Here is a 21709-nt window from a genome sequence, read left to right as displayed (position 1 = left end):
GTCAGGTAGCATGGTACAGATATGTAAATTGTCACTGCCATTGCGTCAATGTTTTGTATCCCATGTCATAACCTCAGGGTGCTTTTGGGAGGTGCTACAAGTTCACAGACACATCGAGCAACCACGTGTACGCCGTGAAGATCTCTCAGACAAGAAAAGCTCACCTGCAGCACAGAGGCGGGGTGAGCGCTGAAACATTGGCACATTTCTTTACAATGCGTCATTTAGTTGGAGAATGTTTTATGACACGTGGGTAAAATTATTAAATACCTTGTTTTAGTCAATGTGCATGGGTGTGTGTATATATATATATTTATATATATAGATATATATATATAGATATACATATCTATATATAGTCAGATAGAACAGTTGGCACTCCTATAGGCGCTGGTAAGCTGTTGGTGCATTTCCCATATAGATAATATGTTCATACGTTACCGTTTCGAGGTCTGGTAATCAAGAGACAGCACTCTGTTAGAAATACTTCAACTCAAGTGTATTAGTGATAACAGTGATACATAAAAAAAACAACGTTTCGGTCCTCCAAAACGGGGCCTTCCTCAGGGGGATGCAAGGGGAGAATGACAGAAACACCACATATATATACATCTAACAGTGCCAGCCAATTAACAAATCGGCACAAACCAATTAAAAAGACATAAAAACCGTGAATCTGACGTCATGTGTTAACCAACGTTACATAAGGTAACGCCATGCTGCCTACGTCATGTGTTGTCCCGGCTAAACGGTTGCTAGGCGCAAAGTGTCCATGTCAACCCTGCTGGAGGCACGGAGGTTCCCTGCACTTGCCTGGTCACGCACGAGCACCTTACCATCGTCTTCCTGCAGTCACAGTAACCGTCTAGTGCATGCGCATTGCGGGGGCTTCCCCGGTTGTCAGGGCAACGCGAAGGCACAGTCGCACGAGCGTGTGGCAAAGCAAGGCACACTGTCAGCTATGGCTGTGAGTGAGGTGTCACATAGATCGTCAGTGCGGTTTAAGCCTAAATAAACCAGGGATGTGAATGGGGGACGTGCAGGGGAGTGTTGTGGTGTGTATCGCAGAAAAAATGCCTAGCAACCGTTTAGCCGGGACAACACATGACGTAGGCAACATGGCGTTAACTTATGTAAGGTTGGTCAACACATGACGTCAGATTCACGGTTTTGATGTCTTTTTAATTGGTTTGTGCTGTTTGGTTAATTGGCGGGCACTGTTAGATGTATATAGTTGATGTGGTTTACTTAGATTTTGCAAAGGCTTTTGATACGGTTTCACACAAGAGGTTGGTGTACAAAATAATGAAAATTGGACTCAGTAATAATATTTGCACCTGGATGGAAAACTGGTTAAAGGACAGACAACAGAGGGTTGTCATAAATGGAACTTTTTCAGGTTGGGCTAAAGTCGTGAGTGGAGTACCACAAGGATCGGTACTGGGACCCCTGCTTTTTAACTTGTTTATTAATGACCTTGAGGTTGGGATCGAGAGCAAAGTCTCCATCTTTGCTGATGATACTAAATTGTGTAAGGTAGTAGAATCAGAGCAGGATGTAATTTCTCTTCAGAAGGACTTGGAGAGACTGGAAACGTGGGCAGGTAAATGGCAAATGAGGTTTAATACAGATAAATGTAAGGTTATGCATTTGGGATGCAAGAATAAAAAGGCGACTTACAAATTAAATGGGGATATATTGGGGGAATCCTTGATGGAGAAGGATTTAGGAGTGCTTGTAGACTGCAGGCTTAGCAATAGTGCCCAATGTCATGCAGTAGCTGCAAAGGCAAATAAGATCTTATCTTGCATCAAACGGGCAATGGATGGAAGGGAAGTAAACATAATTATGCCCCTTTACAAAGCATTAGTAAGACCACACCTTGAATATGGAGTACAATTTTGGGCACCAATCCTAAGAAAAGACATTATGGAACTAGAGAGAGTGCAGAGAAGAGCCACCAAATTAATAAAGGGGATGGACATTCTAACTTATGAAGAGAGGCTAGCTAAATTAGATTTATTTACATTAGAAAAGAGGCGTCTAAGAGGGGATATGATAACTATATACAAATATATTCAGGGACAATACAAGGAGCTTTCAAAAGAACTATTCATCCCACAGGCAGTACAAAGGACTCGGGCCATCCCTTAAGGTTGGAGGAAAGGAAATTTCACCAGCAACAAAGGAAAGGGTTCTTTACAGCAAGGGCAGTTAAAATGTGGAATTCATTACCCACGGAGACTGTGATGGCAGATACAATAGATTTGTTCAAAAAAAGGTTGGATATCTTTTTAGATGGGAAAGGTATACAGGGATATACCAAATAAGTATACATGGGAAGGATGTTGATCCAGGGATTAATCCGATTGCCAATTCTTGTAGTCAGGAAGGAATTTATTTCCCCCCTTATGAGATATCATTGGATGAGATGACTCTGTGGTTTTGTGTTTGCCTTCCTCTGGATCAATAAGTAAGTATAGATATAGGATAAAGTATCTGTTGTCTAAATTTAGCATAGGTTGAACTTGATGGACGTACGTCTTTTTTCAACCTCATCTACTATGTAACTATGTAACTATGTAATATATATGTGGTGTTTCTGTCATTCTCCCCTTGCATCCCCCTGAGGAAGGCCCCGTTTTGGAGGACCGAAACGTTGTTTTTTTTAATGTATCACTGTTATCACTAATAAACTTGAGTTTAAGTATTATATATAATATATCATATATATATACACACACACACACACACACACACACACACACACACACACACACACACACACACACACACACACACACACACACACACACACACACACACACACATATCTCTCTCTCTCTCTCTCTCTCTCTCTCTAAATTGTAAGTATGAAATGCGCATAAGTGGTGTTATAAAATGGCAATAATAAGTCTTATTAGTATATTATTAGTAGTAATTATGGAGAGTGATAAGCATTTCTCATGTTTGTACCTAGTATAGAAAGCTTCCAGTCCAAATATAAAATTGTAAGTATGAAATGCGCATAAGTGGAGTTATAAAATGGCGATAATAAGTCTTATTAGTATACAGTAGAAAGCTTCCAGTCCAAATATAAAATTGGGGTAGTTTGTGATTCCTGGTATCTAGTTGCATCTTCTTGTTGGAGGAAATCTGTCACCTCAATGAGAAAACCTATGTGATAGAAAACAAAAGCGCAAAAACAAACACCCCGAGATCGCTTTGTAAAGCGCGGAGTACACTGTGAGCGCTATATAAATAAAGATATACATGAAATATAACTTTAATAACAGCAAAAAGGATATAGGTGGTGTAGGGCTGAATGTCTTAAGATAAGCCTGTTTTTAAGACACAACCCTTTTTACTGTTAAGGTTTTTATATTTCATGTGCTGTACATTGTATGTATATAGTGCCCGCAATGTACTTAGCAAAGAGATTTCATGGTGTTTCTTGTTTTTGTGCTTTTGTTTTCTATCACACAGATGCATATTTATATATAATTAGCGTGACATCTGTTAGCTGTTCATCTTATTGCTGTATTCCTTATTATCACTTATTTCATTACGTTTCTTTGTATTTTGTACTCAGGTGGAAAAAGAGATTGAGCTTCACAGTCAGCTGAAGCATAACAATGTTGTTAGATTCTATCACCATTTCCAGGACCAGAAATACATGTATATGATACTGGAATATTGCATGCACAAGGTCTGGTGTATACTTTTATATGATATCCTCTTATTTACTATTTGATTGCAATTAAACTGGTGGCAGGTGGATGGGGTCAGATGTTGAACACATTCCTTTGGGCTGTGTCAGGAAGGCTGAGGGTTGGTTTAGGGAAATTCAGTTATATGCAGTGATAAGACGAGGCAGTTTACAGAAATTGGTCATTTAATTTGACTCCATAGCTTTACATTTTCATATCTTGCCATTAATGACCTTGACCTATGGCTCCTGTTACATATTCTGCTTGCGTTACAACCAGTTTAGAGGCAGCAGCTCCTGGGAATGAGGATATTAAGAAGAGTGAACAATTCTAGGGTCCACAGTCCCCTCAGGCATCTGGATTGTTTACTTTTCCCCAACGACAGAGCCTTGTAAATCCAAACTCCCGGCCTTGACGATGCTATCACTGATGGGGCTGGGAAATCCCAGGCTTGGACAGCAAATTGAATTTACCTCTTTCCTGTTTTCCTTCAGTCGCTCGCTCACATCCTGAGGGTCCGGAAATTGCTGACAGAGCCAGAGGTCCGATACTACATGAAGCAGATAACGAGGGGACTGGTGTACGTGCACAAACAGGGCATTATCCACCGAGACCTGAAGCTGAGTGAGTGACTTCTTTCATGCTACTGGCTGATCACATCTATGGTTACATTGGGGGCCACATTGTGCTCACCTGCAGTCTGTGTCACAGAGGAATAAAGTATGATATTCAGTGGGGCTTTTTAAGACCAAGTAAAAAAAAAAGTCACCTTGTTTCTCCCATGAATATTTAGCCACTGTCTGGTGCCATAAATAGCCAGAGACACAGATTGGCTGCGGGACTTCTAGTGATACCCTCAGCCCCAAGCACATCATTCTCATCTTTTTATGATGCATTTTATAGCACTCACAAGCCAATCACGTCTGGTCCGCTCCACCGCCCCGTCTTCTCATTCTCCCTCGTTGGCCTTTTTTTTATATCAAAATATTGATATCAAGGATTTAAACACAAAGTGTGAAGGGATGTGCTAGAAATAAGAAATTGGAGGTTACACAGAGTTCCCTTATCCTGCCAGTGTAAGATTGCTTTGTTTAGTTCTTTGACGAGAAGACTGCACAGCACAGTTACCCCTGCAGTGAACCCTCTGTCCCTCGCCACTCTGAGCGACACATTTCCGAAATTCTACTTACAGTTAAAAATATAAAACTCAGACATGGCTGTTTAGCTGCTTCTGGCATGAACTCCAGGACGATTACATCAGAGCTATTCTAGCAATGTCTGATTCCTCAATCTGTCTGCAGTGCAAGGGAAAAAAAACTAGTAAATTCACTAGGAATATTTTATTGCAGCTAGTAGCATTCCCAGAAAAAATGTTGTGATCTATTTTTACACACTCATACAAACATAGATATATCTAAACACACACACACACACACACACACACACACACACACACACACACACACACACACACACACACACACACACACACTGTATATATATATATATATACACATACACACATATAGATGTATCTAAACACACGCACATACACACACACACACACACACACACACACACACACACACACACACACACTATATATATATATATATATATATATATATATATATATATATATATACACACGCACATACAGATATATCTAAACACACACAGACATAGATATAGCTAAACACATACACACACAAATATCTAAACACACATACACTCATACAAATACTCACACACTCATACAAACCTGCGCACAGATACACACACTCATACAAAGATGCACACAGATACACAGATACATACACATTCAAACATACACTCATACGAACATGCACACACATACACACTATCTTTGTTGTGACCTTTTATTATTAATCTAAATATCATGGATACAGAACAGTAACATGCAGATAAATTAACATTTGTGCAGTTTAGGAATTCACAAGTGATTTTGTTCTGCTGTTAATTGGCAGGTAACTTTTTTATCACTAAGAACATGGTTGTGAAAATTGGAGACTTCGGGTTGGCTACAACCTTGGACCATTCGAAAAAAAGACCAGGGTAAGGAAAGATTGTATATGATGTCTTTAAGCTGTCAGTCAATTTGCATGAATCCCAACGCTGACATGTTTGTGGGACTCCGAATCTGATATTCGGCGTCTTTTTTTAATTCCAGAACAATTTGTGGGACGCCCAACTACCTGTCACCTGAGGTTCTAGCCAAGGAAGGTCATTCCTTTCAATCGGACATCTGGGCCCTCGGATGCATAATGTAAGAATAGGATGATCAGTGGCACAGACTGAGAAACTCCTCAGTTTCACGCACGAAAAATATCACATTCATCAGTTAAATTACTGAGCTATATTTAAAGGAAAAACCAGATGTAGAGCAGAGCTGAACCTAGCAGTTTAGCTAACTGAAGTTAACGTTGAATACGTTTTTTCATTGTAAGATGGCAACATCTCATTATAAAACAGGTGTTGGCAGTGAAACGTAGTTGTCTCTTTAGCACTTTATTGCACAGACACAGAGAAAGTGAGATAAAGACGATGAATCCCTCCAGGTCTGGCCATTCCCTTCCTTATCGTACCATACATACATAATGTCTGACACATTGCACTGTCTTTGAATAATAATATAACCAGGCGAATGCAGGTCATGCAGTGAATCTGTGGCGTGCTCAGTGTGGAATGACCTTTATCTCCTTGCAGGTACACACTGCTGACCGGATACTCCCCGTTCAGAGCCCGTTCCCGGAAGGAGATGTATTATTTTATACGCGAAGGCTTTTTTCCAGTGCCTATGTACTTATCGCTAGATGCCAGAAGACTTATAATCTCCTTGCTCGCCAACAGCCCCAACAACAGACCATGTTTGGAAGAGATTCTTGGACATGAGTTCTTCACCCAGGTGCAGAACCGGCACATTGAATGTATTTATTGCTTGTGTTTTTTTGTATGGTGAGCGGGGATTCCAAACCAGCCTGAAGCATTCATTTATTGTCTGCTAAAACACATATCGTCACATTTATGTGTTGAGGTGTTAAAAGCAGAGAACACATCTGATGGGAAGAATGGTAATGAATAGTCCCCAAAGTGATTGGGGGGTTCATTATAAGGCACTCTGTAAGGTAAGGACATGGAGCATGTCTGTTCCTGGTAAGTTCTTTCTTCTATACAGTGATGTTTTTGACACACAAGCTGTAAATATCACTAATTCAGGCTAATAATCCCCTGATTGTTTTAGGGGTTCACACCAGAGAAGTTATCCTCCCGGACGTGCCACACGGCTCCTACCTTCTCACTTTCCAGCCACCTCACTAGATTCTTCAGGAAGGCAGCAAAGGTTTTGTACAGAGGAGTATTTCAGAAGCCCTTCTGCTCAGGTATATGGCTCTTGCCCAGCACAGGGTAGAAGGTGAACATTTTCTTTCTGCTGATCATTAATCATTAAGTCTATCTTATTTTTTTCAGATAGTTCCGTCACTGATAAGCGTGGAAACGCTGTCCTCATTTCCACACAAACCCAGATGTCCCAAGGCTCTGACAATCATTATAAGGTAGGACGAGGGTTGGGAGCACAGGAGGAAAATACGTTGAAGAAAGATTTATGTCCCATATATCTCATGACCCCTTTTTGTGACCTTTTTTTTTTTCAAGGGTGCAGAGTCAGAAGACTCCATCACTTCTTGTGATGGATCCCTGAGCCCGCTAAAAATCCTCATGAAAGGAACATTGAGCCACAGGAGCAGATCGGCTGTCCACAGTGAGCTTCACTTTAATCGTCTATTAAAATCCAACCTGCAATGCCATAACAATAATGCCTTGTATTTATGCAGTGCTGTCAGTGTGCACAGAGTTGTATACTGCACTATATAAAAAGATTATTTAATCCAGCGGTGTGTAAACTGGGGGGCGGGAAAATTTCAAGGGGGGGCGCAGCGGTTACAGAGGGCCCGCGCTCTTCCCCACGGCATTTAAATTAAATGCCGGGCATGGCGTGAGGCCTCTGTAACTCACCTGCTGCCAGCCGGGTCTTTGGCGATGCACCCCTGATTTAATCCATCTCAAGAACTAAGAACCTTCATTTTATTTTCTCGCGCCCAGTGAGATAAAGGGACATGTTCGAGGTCACATGGACTTGGTACTGAGTTCTCCTACCCGCAGGTCCCTTAAATTGTGGGGATGAGCTCAGAAACATAATGGTGGAAACAGACTAGTATTCTGAGATAGCGCTGGTGTCAACTTGGTTCTGTGCACGATTCACACATTTATCTCCCTTTTCTTCTAGTGCAGAGAGGCGCGGTGGGTAAGAGAGCGGTGGAGGATGTAACCCTTGTATTGCAGAGCTGTCTCCACAATATGGAACCAGGTGAAGAAGAGAAGTTCCTTATTGTCACTGTGTGGATGTGTTGGGTGCTCCTTCGGGATCGAGGCAGTTTTACCTATTGTAGGAATAGATGTGTATAGTTTATTGGGCCAACGTAAACATTATACATGAATACCGCACCTGCCCCTGATTGGGACACACGAGATTATTTATAATATTGTTACTGTGGAAGTTTACCTGAAAATAATCAAGTTTTTCCAGGTAAAAAGTTTGAAGGTGAGAACTAGATCGGACACTGCCGGGAAAGATACTCTGGTGGGAGGGGAGTAAGGAGAAAGAGCATTTGGAGATGTTACCTGTTTTCTCCAAATCAGCCTACAGTATATCAGTCTATGAGGAAGGCCCAGTGAAAATGACCTTGTGTTAGAAGTGAGGGATTCTGGAAGGAGCTGGGACTGAGAGTCAGTGTATAATATGGTAGCATTCATTATTTCATCAGGTCAGGATTCATTATAACAAAAAAGTAACGACTAATTTTGCCTGGAATTCTGTGAGCTGCATGTCAGGGCTATGTAAATATAAATTATTGTAGGACCAGCCTTTCACAGACCTCTCCCCTCCCTCACCCTTGTGCTCTCCATCCTCCAGGAGTCCTGGATCCCAGGGAGCAGGTGACATGTCCCATCCTTTGGGTGACTAAGTGGGTTGATTATTCTAACAAGTACGGCTTTGGCTACCAGCTGTCGGACAGCTGTGCTGGAGTCCTCCTGAGTGATGGGTCTCACATTTCCCTCTCCCCGCACCTGCAGTAAGTACAAAGCACACAACAGGTTTCACTAATTCACTGGCATTATTACTATACCATTATATTAATTGTAGGCAGCTCTAATGACTTCTAACTTTGGTTGCAGAAAAGTTTGTTATTCTACCAGCTCGGGAGAACATGTTACTTTCCCTGAACGGAGCCCGCCCTGCAGGCTGGACGTGAAGATGGGAATTCTCAAGTTCTTCTCGGAATACATGCAGGAAAGGATACTTGAGGTTAGTTGCGTGGAAGAGCAGCCGGTAGAGTGCAGGTCACTTAAACACACAATAGATCACATAAATAGAATATACACAGTAGATCACAAGGATCCATCAATGGTTAACACAATGGGGCCATGTACTAAGCTTCACAAATAGCTTTTTTGCTGCAAAATTGTCACCCGAAAATCTATGTACTAATCTGAAATGTCTTAGTCTGCACTAAAGTGGACTCCGCTTGGTGTACAGATGTTAATGGTATGTACTAAAAAGGAATACTTCTGTGCGCAAAAAGGAATCCGTGAGTTCAACTTGGTGTGAAGCCTCAAATGTCTGTTAATAGTGTTACCAGCGGTGTCAACCAAAACTTAATTTGATGTAGCAAGGATGATTCATTATATATGTTAACAAAATTGCATTATCTTTACAGTACATCTATTATAAATAATATTACATTCATTTATATTTACCAACATTAGTTATACACTTTAAAAAAATGCACATAATTCTGTTTCAATTTAAATTGTATCAATCAGGTATTGGCGGCAAAAGGATTTGTGGATTCTACATAGTTACATAGTAGATGAGGTTGAAAAAAGACATAGGTCCATCAAGTTCAACCTATGCTAAATTTAGACAAGAGAAACTTTATCCTATATCTATACTTACTTATTGATCCAGAGGAAGGCAAACAAAAAACCCCATTAAGGGGAAAAATTAATTCCTTCCTGACTCCAAGAATTCGCAATCGGATAAACCCCTGGATCAACATCCTTCCCATGTATACTTATTTGGTATATCCCTGTATACCTTTCCCATCTAAAAAGATGTCCAACCTTTTTTTTGAACAAATCTATTGTATCTGCCATCACATTCTCCATGGGTAATGAATTCCACATTTTAACTGCCCTTACTGTAAAGAACCCTTTCCTTTGTTGCTGGTGAAATTTCCTTTCCTCCAACCTTAAGGGATGACCCCGAGTCCTTAGTACTGCCCGTGGGATGAATAGTTCTTTTGAAAGCTCCTTGTATTGTCCCCGAATATATTTGTATATAGATATCATTCTAGTATGAATTCAATCAGTGGGACATAAAAATATAAGATGCCTTAATCACATCTAAGCAGAAAATTCATGTGCCTGTTACAACGCATTGGGAATACAGACTCTCAACTCTTGATGATGCTCTTGGTAACGCTGCGGTTAAAAGAAGATGGCGTTCTTCATACCACTTCCCATGGAGTCTGTTGATACAAAAGAACATAGCAAAAGCCTGTGTCTCTTCCCTTTTCTTAGTAGAAAGGTATACAGAGGCACTCCCAATGTCAATATGAGTGCAAAGAAAAAAAGAGAAAAGATCTTAGTACAAACTAACCCATTAATGCCCCTATGTTCCAAACAGAGGCCTGTAGTAGTGTCATGTAGAAAAAAGATGGAGGCACACATGTAACTATGCAAAATTGCTAAGGTTTAGTGCATAGTAGTAGGCAGAACTAAAATAACGTTTTGGGGACACAGTCCCACGAGTGGCTTTTGTCTGCGGAAGGGGCTGTGTCCCCAAAACGTTACTTTAGTTCTGCCTTCTGCTATGCACTAAACCTTAGCAATTTTGCATAGTTACATGTGTGCTTCCATCTTTTAATCCATCAATTATTACATATTACATAATCCACAGTCCTCAAACTATTTGGTTGTTGTTGTATCAATCAGTTATTCAAGATGACTCAATGCATCAAAATTCATTTCAAACAGCGAACAATGCATCATATGTATGAAGCCTTCATGCATGTAACGCCCAGTTTGTGAAGGTTTGTACTAATATTTAGCACTAAAACCTAACAGGTTGGTAGCCCTTGAGGGCTAACAGGTTGGTAGCCCTTGGTAGCCCTTGAGTCAGCCTGAGTCTGACATATACAGTACGCCCTGTCTATCTGTTTGCCTCAGCATAAAAGTGCTGTGAGGCTGTGATAACGCCTCGTTTCAGTGCTGACAGGTGACAATGTGAAGTATTCTTTTGTTTCGGGTGCTCATTAAAAGTAATTAACATTGTATATTGGGAGTGAATTTCAAATTTGCTCATCTCACTAAGTTCCTTTTCTTTACTGGATATAGATCCAATGTTGGTCTTTCTCCCTCCTAATAGAGGTAAATGAGAATTTTAATCCTAATAGATGTACAGTATATTAGTATTTTATCTGGTAGTGTTAGGACCTGTGAACTGTGTCTGCTTTGTGGGGGCTCACAGGCTTACAATGCTTTGGCCAAAGGGTTAAACTAAATGACCCTTTCCCAAGAGAATATACAAGTATTTTACTGTGTATTTCTGTCATGTTGGATGTAGCATTGGGCTTTTCTGTCGCTTGTTGTATACAATTTCCACACTCAATAGCACTCCTATTTGACACTTATATACATATATATTTTGTGGGGGCTCAAGGGTTCCCAAAAAGAGCTTACTGGGGTTCTGTGTGTTGTTCATCTCACTAAGGGGCTGATTCTATATGTTCCTAAGGGCTGTTTTGGGGCCACCGTTCCCTATTGAGTTCGATAAGGGTTTTCTGTCGACAACATCTTGAACAGTCACATCGGACTATATAGAACAGGGGTGGCCAACACCAGTCCTCATGGGCCACAAACAGATCATGTTTTAAGGATATACCTGCTTCAGCATTGGGGCTCAAACAGTGGCTCGGTCAACTTCACAGTTAATGATCGAGCCACTGATAGAGCCAGCTGTGCTGAAGCAGGGATATCCTTAAAACGTGACCTGTTGGTGGTCCTTGAAGACTGGAGTTGACCACCCATGACATAGAATAAGCTCCTTAATATGACTTGCAAAACTTAGCAAGAAAGACAAGACTTCTTTAAAGGTGGTCGGTCGGTCCAGGGTGCTCATCTTTTTATGGACATTGCTTTTTGAGTTCCTTCTGTGATATTTTATTTGGGTGAGGTTGCAATCCAGAGAGATCAACCTCCATTTACTAAAATTTACATTGCTGCCATTTTCCCTATAGACATCAGTGGGATAAAGATTGACTAATAAAAGCTTATTTTAGCATTTCTAATGATGATTGGAAAAACATGACATTGTATATTTTTAAGAGTATATGGACTTCATTTTTTTTTTACTTGCAATGTGGGATTGAACCTATGACATTTGAGAGCAGTTCAGAGCCAACTTTATCATTATTTGTGTGAATAAAAGAAGATTATCTTAGTTTGCTTGCAACTAAACGGATTGTAATCACTTGGAACGCTTACTCTGAATCTTTAGATAAAGTTTGCTGTATATTTCACGGATATTTCTTAATTGTTCATATTTGCTCCTTTTTATTGCAAATTGTTTTCTTGTACATGTAACGTTTGTGTTTCTTCACTGCTGTGACTAGTGTACTTGTTAAACCAGTAAAATGATTAATCATTGCAGGGTGGGGACCTCAGAGCTGATCCGAGCCTCTCTGCCAGGACCATATGTCTGCTGCACTTTCTGAAATCTGATCAGGCTCTGCTGATGCTTTTCAGTAATGGAACCTTGCAGGTACCTGCTTTGTTACAGCCCAATGCACCATGTTACCCATCAATGCAATTGCCACAGTCCCCCGTTTAGGGATAACAGACAAATGTATCACCACACATTTTCATGAAAATTTCTTAAATGTAGTGAGAACCGGTTGGGCAACCTCTGATAAAGCTAATTACTGTACATCTCATAAATTCAGCTGTATCCAGGTTTATGCACCATATTTTCCATTACCTAATTTAACTAGTGTACAAAACCTATAAACTCATGTAGTTTTGGGTAAACATTTTAATGTACCTTTTGCAGAGTAAAATTAAATCAGTCTCCCACTTGCAGATCCCAGCAGATGTATTTATTGCACACCCAGAGTTGTAATGATATCTTTTTTTGTTGCATAGGTGAATTTTTACCACGATCGCACCAAGATAATCCTGAGCCAGGCCCAGCAGAAATATCTTCTCACGTTCATTAACCAGGACAGGCAGAGCTGCACTGTACCCCTGCAGTGCCTGGAGCGTGGCTGCCCAGAGTACATACACCAGCGCATAGAATATGCCCTCAGAATGATGCAGAACTTGTGAGGAACACAAGAAATCTCTTCTCATACTGGAGGATCTGGAATCAGAAGTGTAGAGTTCCCAGTGTCTATAAGTTTGTCCATTGCACATTTCAGTCGCCACACACCCTTTGTATCAACAAGAGGTTAATGTGACTGTTAGTTATTGGAGACTAGGAAGGGTGTAATGATGTTTAAGGATGGGGAGAGAGAAGGTAGAGTGTGATGTAAGTGCAACCAGAGTTGTAATAATTGACATAATAGAAGGAGCAGAAAGTGGCTTAATATTACACCAAGGAGATAGTGTCTCAATACTGACCAACCGGACTATCAGAATAAGCGGTTCTATAAGACGGTCCTCTTTGTCTCAGAAGACGGATGTTCTGAGCGATCTGGAGTTCAGATGTTTCAGTTCTGGAACTGTATAGGATGTGTTATTTCCTGCAGACCAGTTCATGTGTAGCTTATACAAGAATGCTTTGCAAACGAATGGCAAATTAATTGTACTGTGAACATTATGTGCACTGCTTATCAGCCTACAGTGTACTTACAGGAGGGGGGGGGGTAGATGAACCAACTCTGGGAAATATAACTTATACAGAGAGGGGCAGCTTAGGGAGAACAGCATTGAATTGGGCATGGGGTCAATCCAGTTGAAATCTCCCTTGCAGCTCTCTGGGACATTACTTTCATCATTTCACTTTCCTGAGCTTCAGGGACATAGATGTATAAACTCCTCAGGCCAGGCATTTACTTCACCTTCACAAGTCCATGTACACAACTGCAGTGCTCAATAACACAAATATAAAGTGGCCATAACGAGGAACCGGGCAGCGCTGGAATGTACATTCTTAGGGTTTGGTTAAATAAGTAACATGTTTGTACAGGTTTTTTTTATATTGTCCATAAAGTTTGTGATTAGTCCAACAAAGTAATCTTAAAATGGTGATATTTTTATTGTGCTCATTGAGAAGCCCTTTTTCAGATTTCTACAATTAGGTTTGTGATCATGAGATGCGACAAGTTTGAAATTAAATATGGATGTACAGGAAGGGGGAGTTTCTATTTAATGCAAACAAATGCTGCAGAATTATTTAACAGCAACCCTTGTTTTAAAAAGTATCATGCCACATATTAATATTTATAAATGGCTGTTTATTTGTCTTGGTTCCCTGTAAATAAGGGTACAAGCTCACTTTTTCCACCAGCTGTAAGGCAGGAGTTCTCAACTCCAGTCTTTAACTGAGCCTCCTGTGCTGAAGCAGGGATATCCTTAAAACGTCACCTGTTGGGAGGGTCTTGTGAACTAGAACTGGCTACGCCCGTAGAGTAGCTTTCCAAATTACAATTATCTGTACTTGACCTTCAATTAAAAGAATCACAGATAATTTTAGCAGCTAATTAATAGTAGCAAGTGCTCTGATTAAGGCTGCGCTTATAGTGCCGGCGACACGACGTCGCGGCAAAACAAATGTATTGCCGCCGTCGCGCTTACTATAAGCGAGCGACGTGGCGGTGCGAAATTTGGAAGCCGGTCAAATTTGATTTTCCAGAAACTGTCGCCACATGTGACAGCCTGTGAACCAATCAATGGCCAGGTCGCTTGCGATGTCGCTGCAAAGCGAAATACAACTTTCGCGGGTGGCGACGGGTGACGTCATGAGTCACCGTCGCGCGCACTATAAGCGCGGCCTTAGCTAGACTTGTCATTTCTTGCACAGGTGCAGCTCAAATGCAGTTTGTGTCAAATGTGATAAAAACCTGGCAGCAGAAAATATGAATACACGTTGTTTATCCTGAAAACCACAATCAGCCCCACACATGTATTCATTGCCCTCCTGCTCGCCACCCCCTGTCGGCTGCACATTGTGGGGCCTGAGTCGGGGCGGGGCCCTGAGATGCAGTAGGAAGGACAGAGGGGAAATTCCTTCCTCTGCAGAGCCTCTGTAGGTGGGTGGGGCCTAGGTCATGGGGCGAGGCCTCAAGTAGAGCAGCGTGGGGCCGGAGCTGCAGCCTGAGAGACAGGCTGGGAAAGGTGAGAGAGAGAGAGAGAGGGAGGGTAAAGGTTAAATCACGGGTAAAAACAGACATGGAAAGGATACAGGAAGGAAGAGACAAAGATAAAATGAAGTACAAGAGATAAATACATAAGAGGGAAAAGAAAGATAAGAGAGAGACATGAGGGGGCCCTGCATGTTTTCACATGACTAGTTACACCTGCTCCCACCGCATATATTTTACCTTCTTGCATTAGGAAGCTAAGGATTGCACCTTCACTCTGGCTAGCTCTATGCTGGGGTGATGCCAACAGCTGATGCTGAATCCAAGCTGACACCTCTCACGTGGAGGGGGCAGGAGCCCAAGTCCTGCTCCAATGAGCCAAAATCTTTTGTATTCAAGCGTGAGCTGGGTTATATCGGAAGCCATGAAGTGTTCTCTCTATAAATATAAGAGCCCGCTGATGTAACAAGAGCCTCCTGAAGGTAGACAGTGCTAGGGATGTATCCGACAGAGGCATGCGTCTAAAAGAGAACTGCACATAAACTAACACCTACTAATAAGTCAAAATGCAGGGAAAGCACTTAGCTAAGTAACACTATCTTCTGTTTGTAACGTTGGTCTAAACCAGGGGTGACCAACTCAGTCCTCAAGGGCCACCAGCAGGTCAGGTTTTCAGGATATCCCTGCTTTAGCACAGGTGGTGCAGATTGAGACACCTGTGCTGAAGCAGGGATATCCTGAAAACCTGACCTGTTGGTGGCCCTTGAGGTCTGGAGTTGGCCACTAATGGTTGAAACGCTTTACTAAATTAAGCCAAAAGCCAAACTATGAAAAGCATAATAGGAAATCTAACAGCAGATACAACACATGCTGCTTTTGTTCGTGAATGTATCAGACCCAGCTGTTTGCAGACAAACAGTCCAAGTGATTCTAAAGTTGTTTAAATAAAAAGGTTTATAGAGAAGGACAATGGTAGCCATATTTGCATACATACGACCTGAATTTATTAATCATTATTTTAGCAACTTATTACTGACCCAGATGAGATGTGGCTGTTTCAGGCTCAGAATGAGATGTCCTCAGGAATACTTGGTAAAGGGGTTAGAGTCAAAGCATTTTGCGCTTCACTTCTCACAGGTAAAGTGCGTGCGTGCGTGCGTGCGTGCGTGCGTGCGTGCGTGCGTGCGTGCGTGCGTGTGTGTGTGTGTGTGTGTGTGTGTGTGTGTGTGTGTGTGTGTGTGTGTGTGTGTGTGTGTGTGTGTGTGTGCAGCAGAGCACGTTGTCCTGAAGGGACAGAAGCTGTCACTAGCACAGCATCGTCCTACAGCCGATGCCAAGGACCAGTGGACAGGCCAGGAATGTCACATGCTGGTTAGTGAGATTAGCCCTCCGCCGCCCGACTGCTACCAGCTCCTAGTAACATTCCTCTCTAAAACATTTCAGAATATACACATTGTAGGAATTTAAATCTCTCTCACCCTGAAATAACTAGCGAGTCACTGGGATGACATGTGCCTGGGGTCATTTTCATTATATAAATCCAACTACGTTGATCCATCACCCTACTCTCTGCTGTAAACACCACTTCGCATACATACAATTTACCCTTCAGATAGGGCATAAGATCATACCCAGAAACCTAATGAAGACGGATATATATATCTATTAAATTGCAGGCAATTTGTGTTAGATATGTGCTTATATAGCATGCCGAGAGTGGCTCTATTGGGCTAGGGCTTATTTTTAACACGTTCAGCTGATTGTTAGACGCAGTACCCTATGAACATACTGCAGCCCACCCAGAAGGGTAATCCCCCCCCCCCCCACAGAAACTTGCCTCAGCCAAATATCTGACATTGCAAATTTATTTTTGTATGCTCATAAATCAGTAATGGTCACATCATATTGTACTTTTATATTAATGTAACGGGTGTTCCCTCTGGCCTGACCCACCCAATCTCATATTGGCCCGTGTAGTCTAACCAGTCCCCCATTACAAGGCGTGTGTGGTGGTGCACCTGCAAGTAACAGGACTCTTGAGTCTCCCGCTTGGTGTTATTAGGGGATGTCATCAGGACAGGTAGCTGAGGTAGTGGGTGCGAGTCCAACTTACTTCATGTGCAGCGCCTCCACCTCATCAGGATCTGTGCTTCCGCAGGGAGATGGTCCTGGTGAGGAACTCCTTCTTGGTGGTGCCATCCACTGCTGAGTAACTTCACACTCACCCAGTGGAGGTATCTTTAACAAGGGCATCTTTATTTGCATGGTGGTATGGGCAAGCTGCCCCTCACAGATAACAGCTCAGCCACTCATCTCTTTGCAACACTCTCTTAGGAAGGTCCCTTGTCCCTAATAGAGTTGCTTTCCACTTTTACTCTCAGAGAGAGATTCCCCAGCTTCTCTGGCTGCTGTAATCTCCTCTCCTGAGCTGCTTTGTCTCTCTTTTGAGCTGCTCTGTCTGTCAGCTCCTCTAACTCTGCTCACTCCTCTAATACTGCTCCGTCTGCTTACTCTGCTCACTGCTAGCAGGAGACACTGCAACACTGTTGCAACCTTCACGTGCCTCTCAGTGAACAGGCAGCACAACAACAGGAAACTGACTTCTAACTTTAGACAGTGCTGTGTCTTATATCACCCCCCGGAGAACAAACCTGCTCTGTACCACTAAGTGGGGGCACAATGCATGTTGTCACTTCCTTTGGGGACATATGACACCTCACCAGGGTGTGAGGGCAAACCTCCATGATAACTACTGGCATTCCTGCATACTTACCAGGTTTACTGCCAGCATGAGAAAGAGATATGTACACCAATCTTACACATGGCTACATTCTCCCCCTGGTGGAACCCCAACGCCCCGGCTGGGATCTAAATTTGCGGAACCTTCCTTCAGGTAGCACTGCAAAACATAACAACACATTACAGTACATATCTTTTCATCATAACCATAATAGATACATCCTAACTTTAGATGTATAACAACTAGGATTACCTCATGCTGGAGTATCCATTACTGGGACTACTCTACCCTCTTAAGGTGGCTTGCGCAGAGCATGGTCCACTGGGCTTAGAGCATCAATGCTGTAACACTCTAGGGGACATACTGTACACCCACCATCAGCCCATAACTCTGGCCTGGATGCTAGTGGACTGAGAGGATCATGCCCATACATTTCCCCAAGGCATCTCTTGAAGATGTAGACTATCCCCTCTTGACTACACCACTTCTCATCTAACCCGCCAGGATCCCAATTTTCTGAATCAAGGGAACCCATTTCAAACATAAGTTCGTTCTCCCAGGGACGATGAAAATTACGTACCAACTTTTGGCGATCCCTAATAACTCTTCCTGACAGTGAAGGCACATAGGGGGCTCTCCGAGCAATAGGCACAATATGAGCAACATTACCCAAATTCCCAGACGAAACTCCCAATGTCCCTGGGGACCCAAAGTTTGACCCAAGGCTCTTAGAATCACACCCCACCATAACAGTACGATTGTCATCATGAGGGCTGTATAACATTCTTTGCATAGCCATCTTCCTCCCCGATCCCTCATCGGAGGTAAAACAGTCACCCCAGTCCAGATTTTCCCCAGTCCATTCTTCAAAAGTGGCTCGGGACTCCCCAGACAACCCTTGGCTAGACTGGGACCCATAGGAAAAAGTGACAGGGGCAGGAGTTTTAACTATGGCCTGGGGTTGGGCATAGGGAAACACCGCCGGCATACGCGGGGCTACGACCCGCAACTTCTCGCTACCTTGCCCGGTACCATCGGACTGGCACTCTGGTTCACTCGCCTCCTTACTCCCAGGCTTCCGCAGGGCCTGCTGGCTCTTCTCGGACCCAGGCAACCGGGTACAGCTGCTTGGCCGAGAGGACACGGCCATCTCGCTGGACTCGCCGCCATCTTGCGTTGGGTTCCCAACCGGAACCTCTTCCTCCAGAACGACATCCGCCATTGCCACCACCGGCGCCTGTGGGGGGTTAGGAGGTTCCTCACCACTCCGCTAGCTTGCGATGTGTTCCTCTGTGGTAGGCCGGACTGGCTGTTGTAGAGCACACGGGCCTACATCATGGTCCGCAGCCGATGGGATAAATGTCTCTTTATCTTCAGCTTCACTTGTGTGGTCCGCCGGCTGGCGCATCACCACCGCTGGTTGACTACTGTCTTCAGTAGTACAGGATGGGGATAGGGACATCTCCGCAGGGGAACAGCGTCGGGGCGCTTCGCATTCGCTGATGGCCATCGGCCTGAAGCGGTCCTGCTCCAGCGGTACCAGTGGTAGCGATCCCCCTTCTCCCTGGGCAGTCACCTTACCCTTCGTTGATTCCGTCAGGAATGGTTCCATCATCTGGGGTTCCGGTATTGGAACCGGATCTGGAGCCGTCTCTGTCATCGGAGCTTGGAACTCCTCACGCTTAGGCAGATAACAGCTAGACACAAGCAGGATTGCTCCTTTTGCAAAGAAAGTAGCTCCCCAAACAAGTTCTTTTCCCAGAGATACACAATCAGAGTCCTCACACCTCAAGCTGGTGATTCCGTCATTGGATACTTCCCGGAATCCTTTAGGCAATGAATAACTGGCAAAGATCCTATCACCCCTCTTCCTTTTATGTATACACGGGCACAAAAGAAAGGGGTAAGTCACTCTTTTGGCCCGCCATGCCCCTTGTAGCTGAGGTTGTGCTTTGCTGCATTCTGTTTCGTTCTTAGGGGAAACAGAAGTTGCTACGGGCAGTTCACTGTGCTCACTCCCCCTGGTGGACTCTAGAGGAGGGTCTCGTAGACTTGTAGGCGGACCCAGCACAGGGGCGGAGTGAGTCATAGTCCCTGAGGGCGCGGCTCCAGCTTTCGCGCCAAACTCCCCAACGGGGTGGAGTTTTCTCGTTGGCGCCAATCCTGGCCAACAATCAGCAAACTGCAAAGTTGCAAGACTTTCTGCAGCTGGCCCACGCGGTGTCCTGGGAACGCGGGAACCGCCATTTTGGGTCGTATTATCTTTATTCATCACATTTGAGGTGGCGTGTGGCTGTTTGTATATTGAATGATAACAAAGTCCATTTCGTTCCTCCCATCTAGCAACACTGTCGTCCTCACTAGTCTCGAGGTTACTTTCCCGAGAGCATAGACAGGACAAACCCGGCGCAGCCACGGCTGTCACGCCAGTCTCCAACAGGCTCACAGAAGTCTCTTCTGTAGCTTGTTCTTCTTCCACGCACAGGTCATATGCATGTTCCTCGGTTACCCGCCTTCCTGGACCTTCTGCGCTCTGCAGATCCTCCATTCTGACGGTTCTCTCTGCCCCCTGCCATCCTGGACCTTCTGCGCTCTGCAGATCCTCCATTCTGACGGGGCTCTCTCGAGAAGGGACACTTTCTACCAAGGAGTGGTTCTGACTCTGTGCTGAACTACTCACAGTGCAGGGGCGGGGCTCTGGTTTTCGCACCCACACCCAACAACCCTGACAATACTCTGCAACAATTTCTTGCACAGTCCTGGTGCTCTCCCGACTTGGCGGGAGCCGCCATCTTTGGTGTGACTCACTGCTTGAGAGAGCCTCCATTCTTGCGGTCGCCATTCTTTTCTCTGCTATCACACATGGAGCTCCTCTCTGCGGGGCAGCTGCCACACCGATGCAATAAAATGCCTTGTGCACCACCTTGTGTACCTAATGTAGATCTGACTCGTGTTTGCACTACCTCAGGCTAGGCTCACTCTTTCTGTGTCTACTGTAACACGTTCCTCCAGTCTGTGCTCCTTGGTAAGTGATCTGGAATGGAGACTAGAGTACTCTGGCTCTTCCATGCAGTACTTTGGGCGTCGACCTACTTTTGGCTAGCCTAGTGCGGACCCTTCCAGAATTCCTGCTCTCAGTTACCAGTTTACCCCTTCAGGCGTCCCCCGCTAGCGCTACCTCAAGGCGACTAGAACAGCAATAGCCCCCGGCTCCAGACTCACTAACCCCTTACGGATCCCAAGGCGTCTTTGCGGCATGCATCTCCAGCATCTCCCTGACTACCCCTGGCTCCGTCCCACGCAGCACAAAGTGGCAGCAGACACTTCTCTCTTTCCTTATGTGTGCCTAGCAAAAGCCTGTCCTGTTGACAGGTCTCTCAGCAGCGCCTCCAATTGTAACGGGTGTTCCCTCTGGCCTGACCCACCCAATCTCATATTGGCCCGTGTAGTCTAACCAGTCCCCCATTACAAGGCGTGTGTGGTGGTGCACCTGCAAGTAACAGGACTCTTGAGTCTCCCGCTTGGTGTTATTAGGGGATGTCATCAGGACAGGTAGCTGAGGTAGTGGGTGCGAGTCCAACTTACTTCATGTGCAGCGCCTCCACCTCATCAGGATCTGTGCTTCCGCAGGGAGATGGTCCTGGTGAGGAACTCCTTCTTGGTGGTGCCATCCACTGCTGAGTAACTTCACACTCACCCAGTGGAGGTATCTTTAACAAGGGCATCTTTATTTGCATGGTGGTATGGGCAAGCTGCCCCTCACAGATAACAGCTCAGCCACTCATCTCTTTGCAACACTCTCTTAGGAAGGTCCC

The 21709-nt window shown here is 43.9% G+C and overlaps 1 protein-coding gene across 2 annotated transcripts in view; it reads left to right on the top strand.

The window, feature by feature from the left end:
• Window positions 1-14088, top strand: part of PLK5 (polo like kinase 5 (inactive)) — a 32874-nt gene extending 18786 nt beyond the window's left edge. For both annotated transcript variants that reach the window (XM_075611416.1, XM_075611417.1), the window contains exons 3-16: window positions 78-182; window positions 3593-3709; window positions 4205-4334; window positions 5699-5786; window positions 5902-5997; window positions 6438-6636; window positions 6973-7111; window positions 7200-7285; window positions 7386-7491; window positions 8017-8097; window positions 8704-8863; window positions 8967-9096; window positions 12505-12615; window positions 12996-14088. In XM_075611416.1, the coding sequence (XP_075467531.1) occupies window positions 78-182; window positions 3593-3709; window positions 4205-4334; window positions 5699-5786; window positions 5902-5997; window positions 6438-6636; window positions 6973-7111; window positions 7200-7285; window positions 7386-7491; window positions 8017-8097; window positions 8704-8863; window positions 8967-9096; window positions 12505-12615; window positions 12996-13178 (1731 nt within the window). In that variant the 3' untranslated portion in view covers window positions 13179-14088. The remainder of the gene's footprint in view (window positions 1-77; window positions 183-3592; window positions 3710-4204; window positions 4335-5698; window positions 5787-5901; window positions 5998-6437; window positions 6637-6972; window positions 7112-7199; window positions 7286-7385; window positions 7492-8016; window positions 8098-8703; window positions 8864-8966; window positions 9097-12504; window positions 12616-12995) is intronic.
• The last annotated feature ends 7621 nt before the right edge of the window (window positions 14089-21709 follow it).

This window comes from Ascaphus truei, chromosome 8, assembly GCF_040206685.1.
Source record: "Ascaphus truei isolate aAscTru1 chromosome 8, aAscTru1.hap1, whole genome shotgun sequence".
Lineage (NCBI taxonomy): Eukaryota > Metazoa > Chordata > Amphibia > Anura > Ascaphidae > Ascaphus > Ascaphus truei.
The sequence above is the reverse complement of the archived record's forward strand: the minus strand, read 5'-3'. Positions and strand labels throughout refer to the sequence as shown.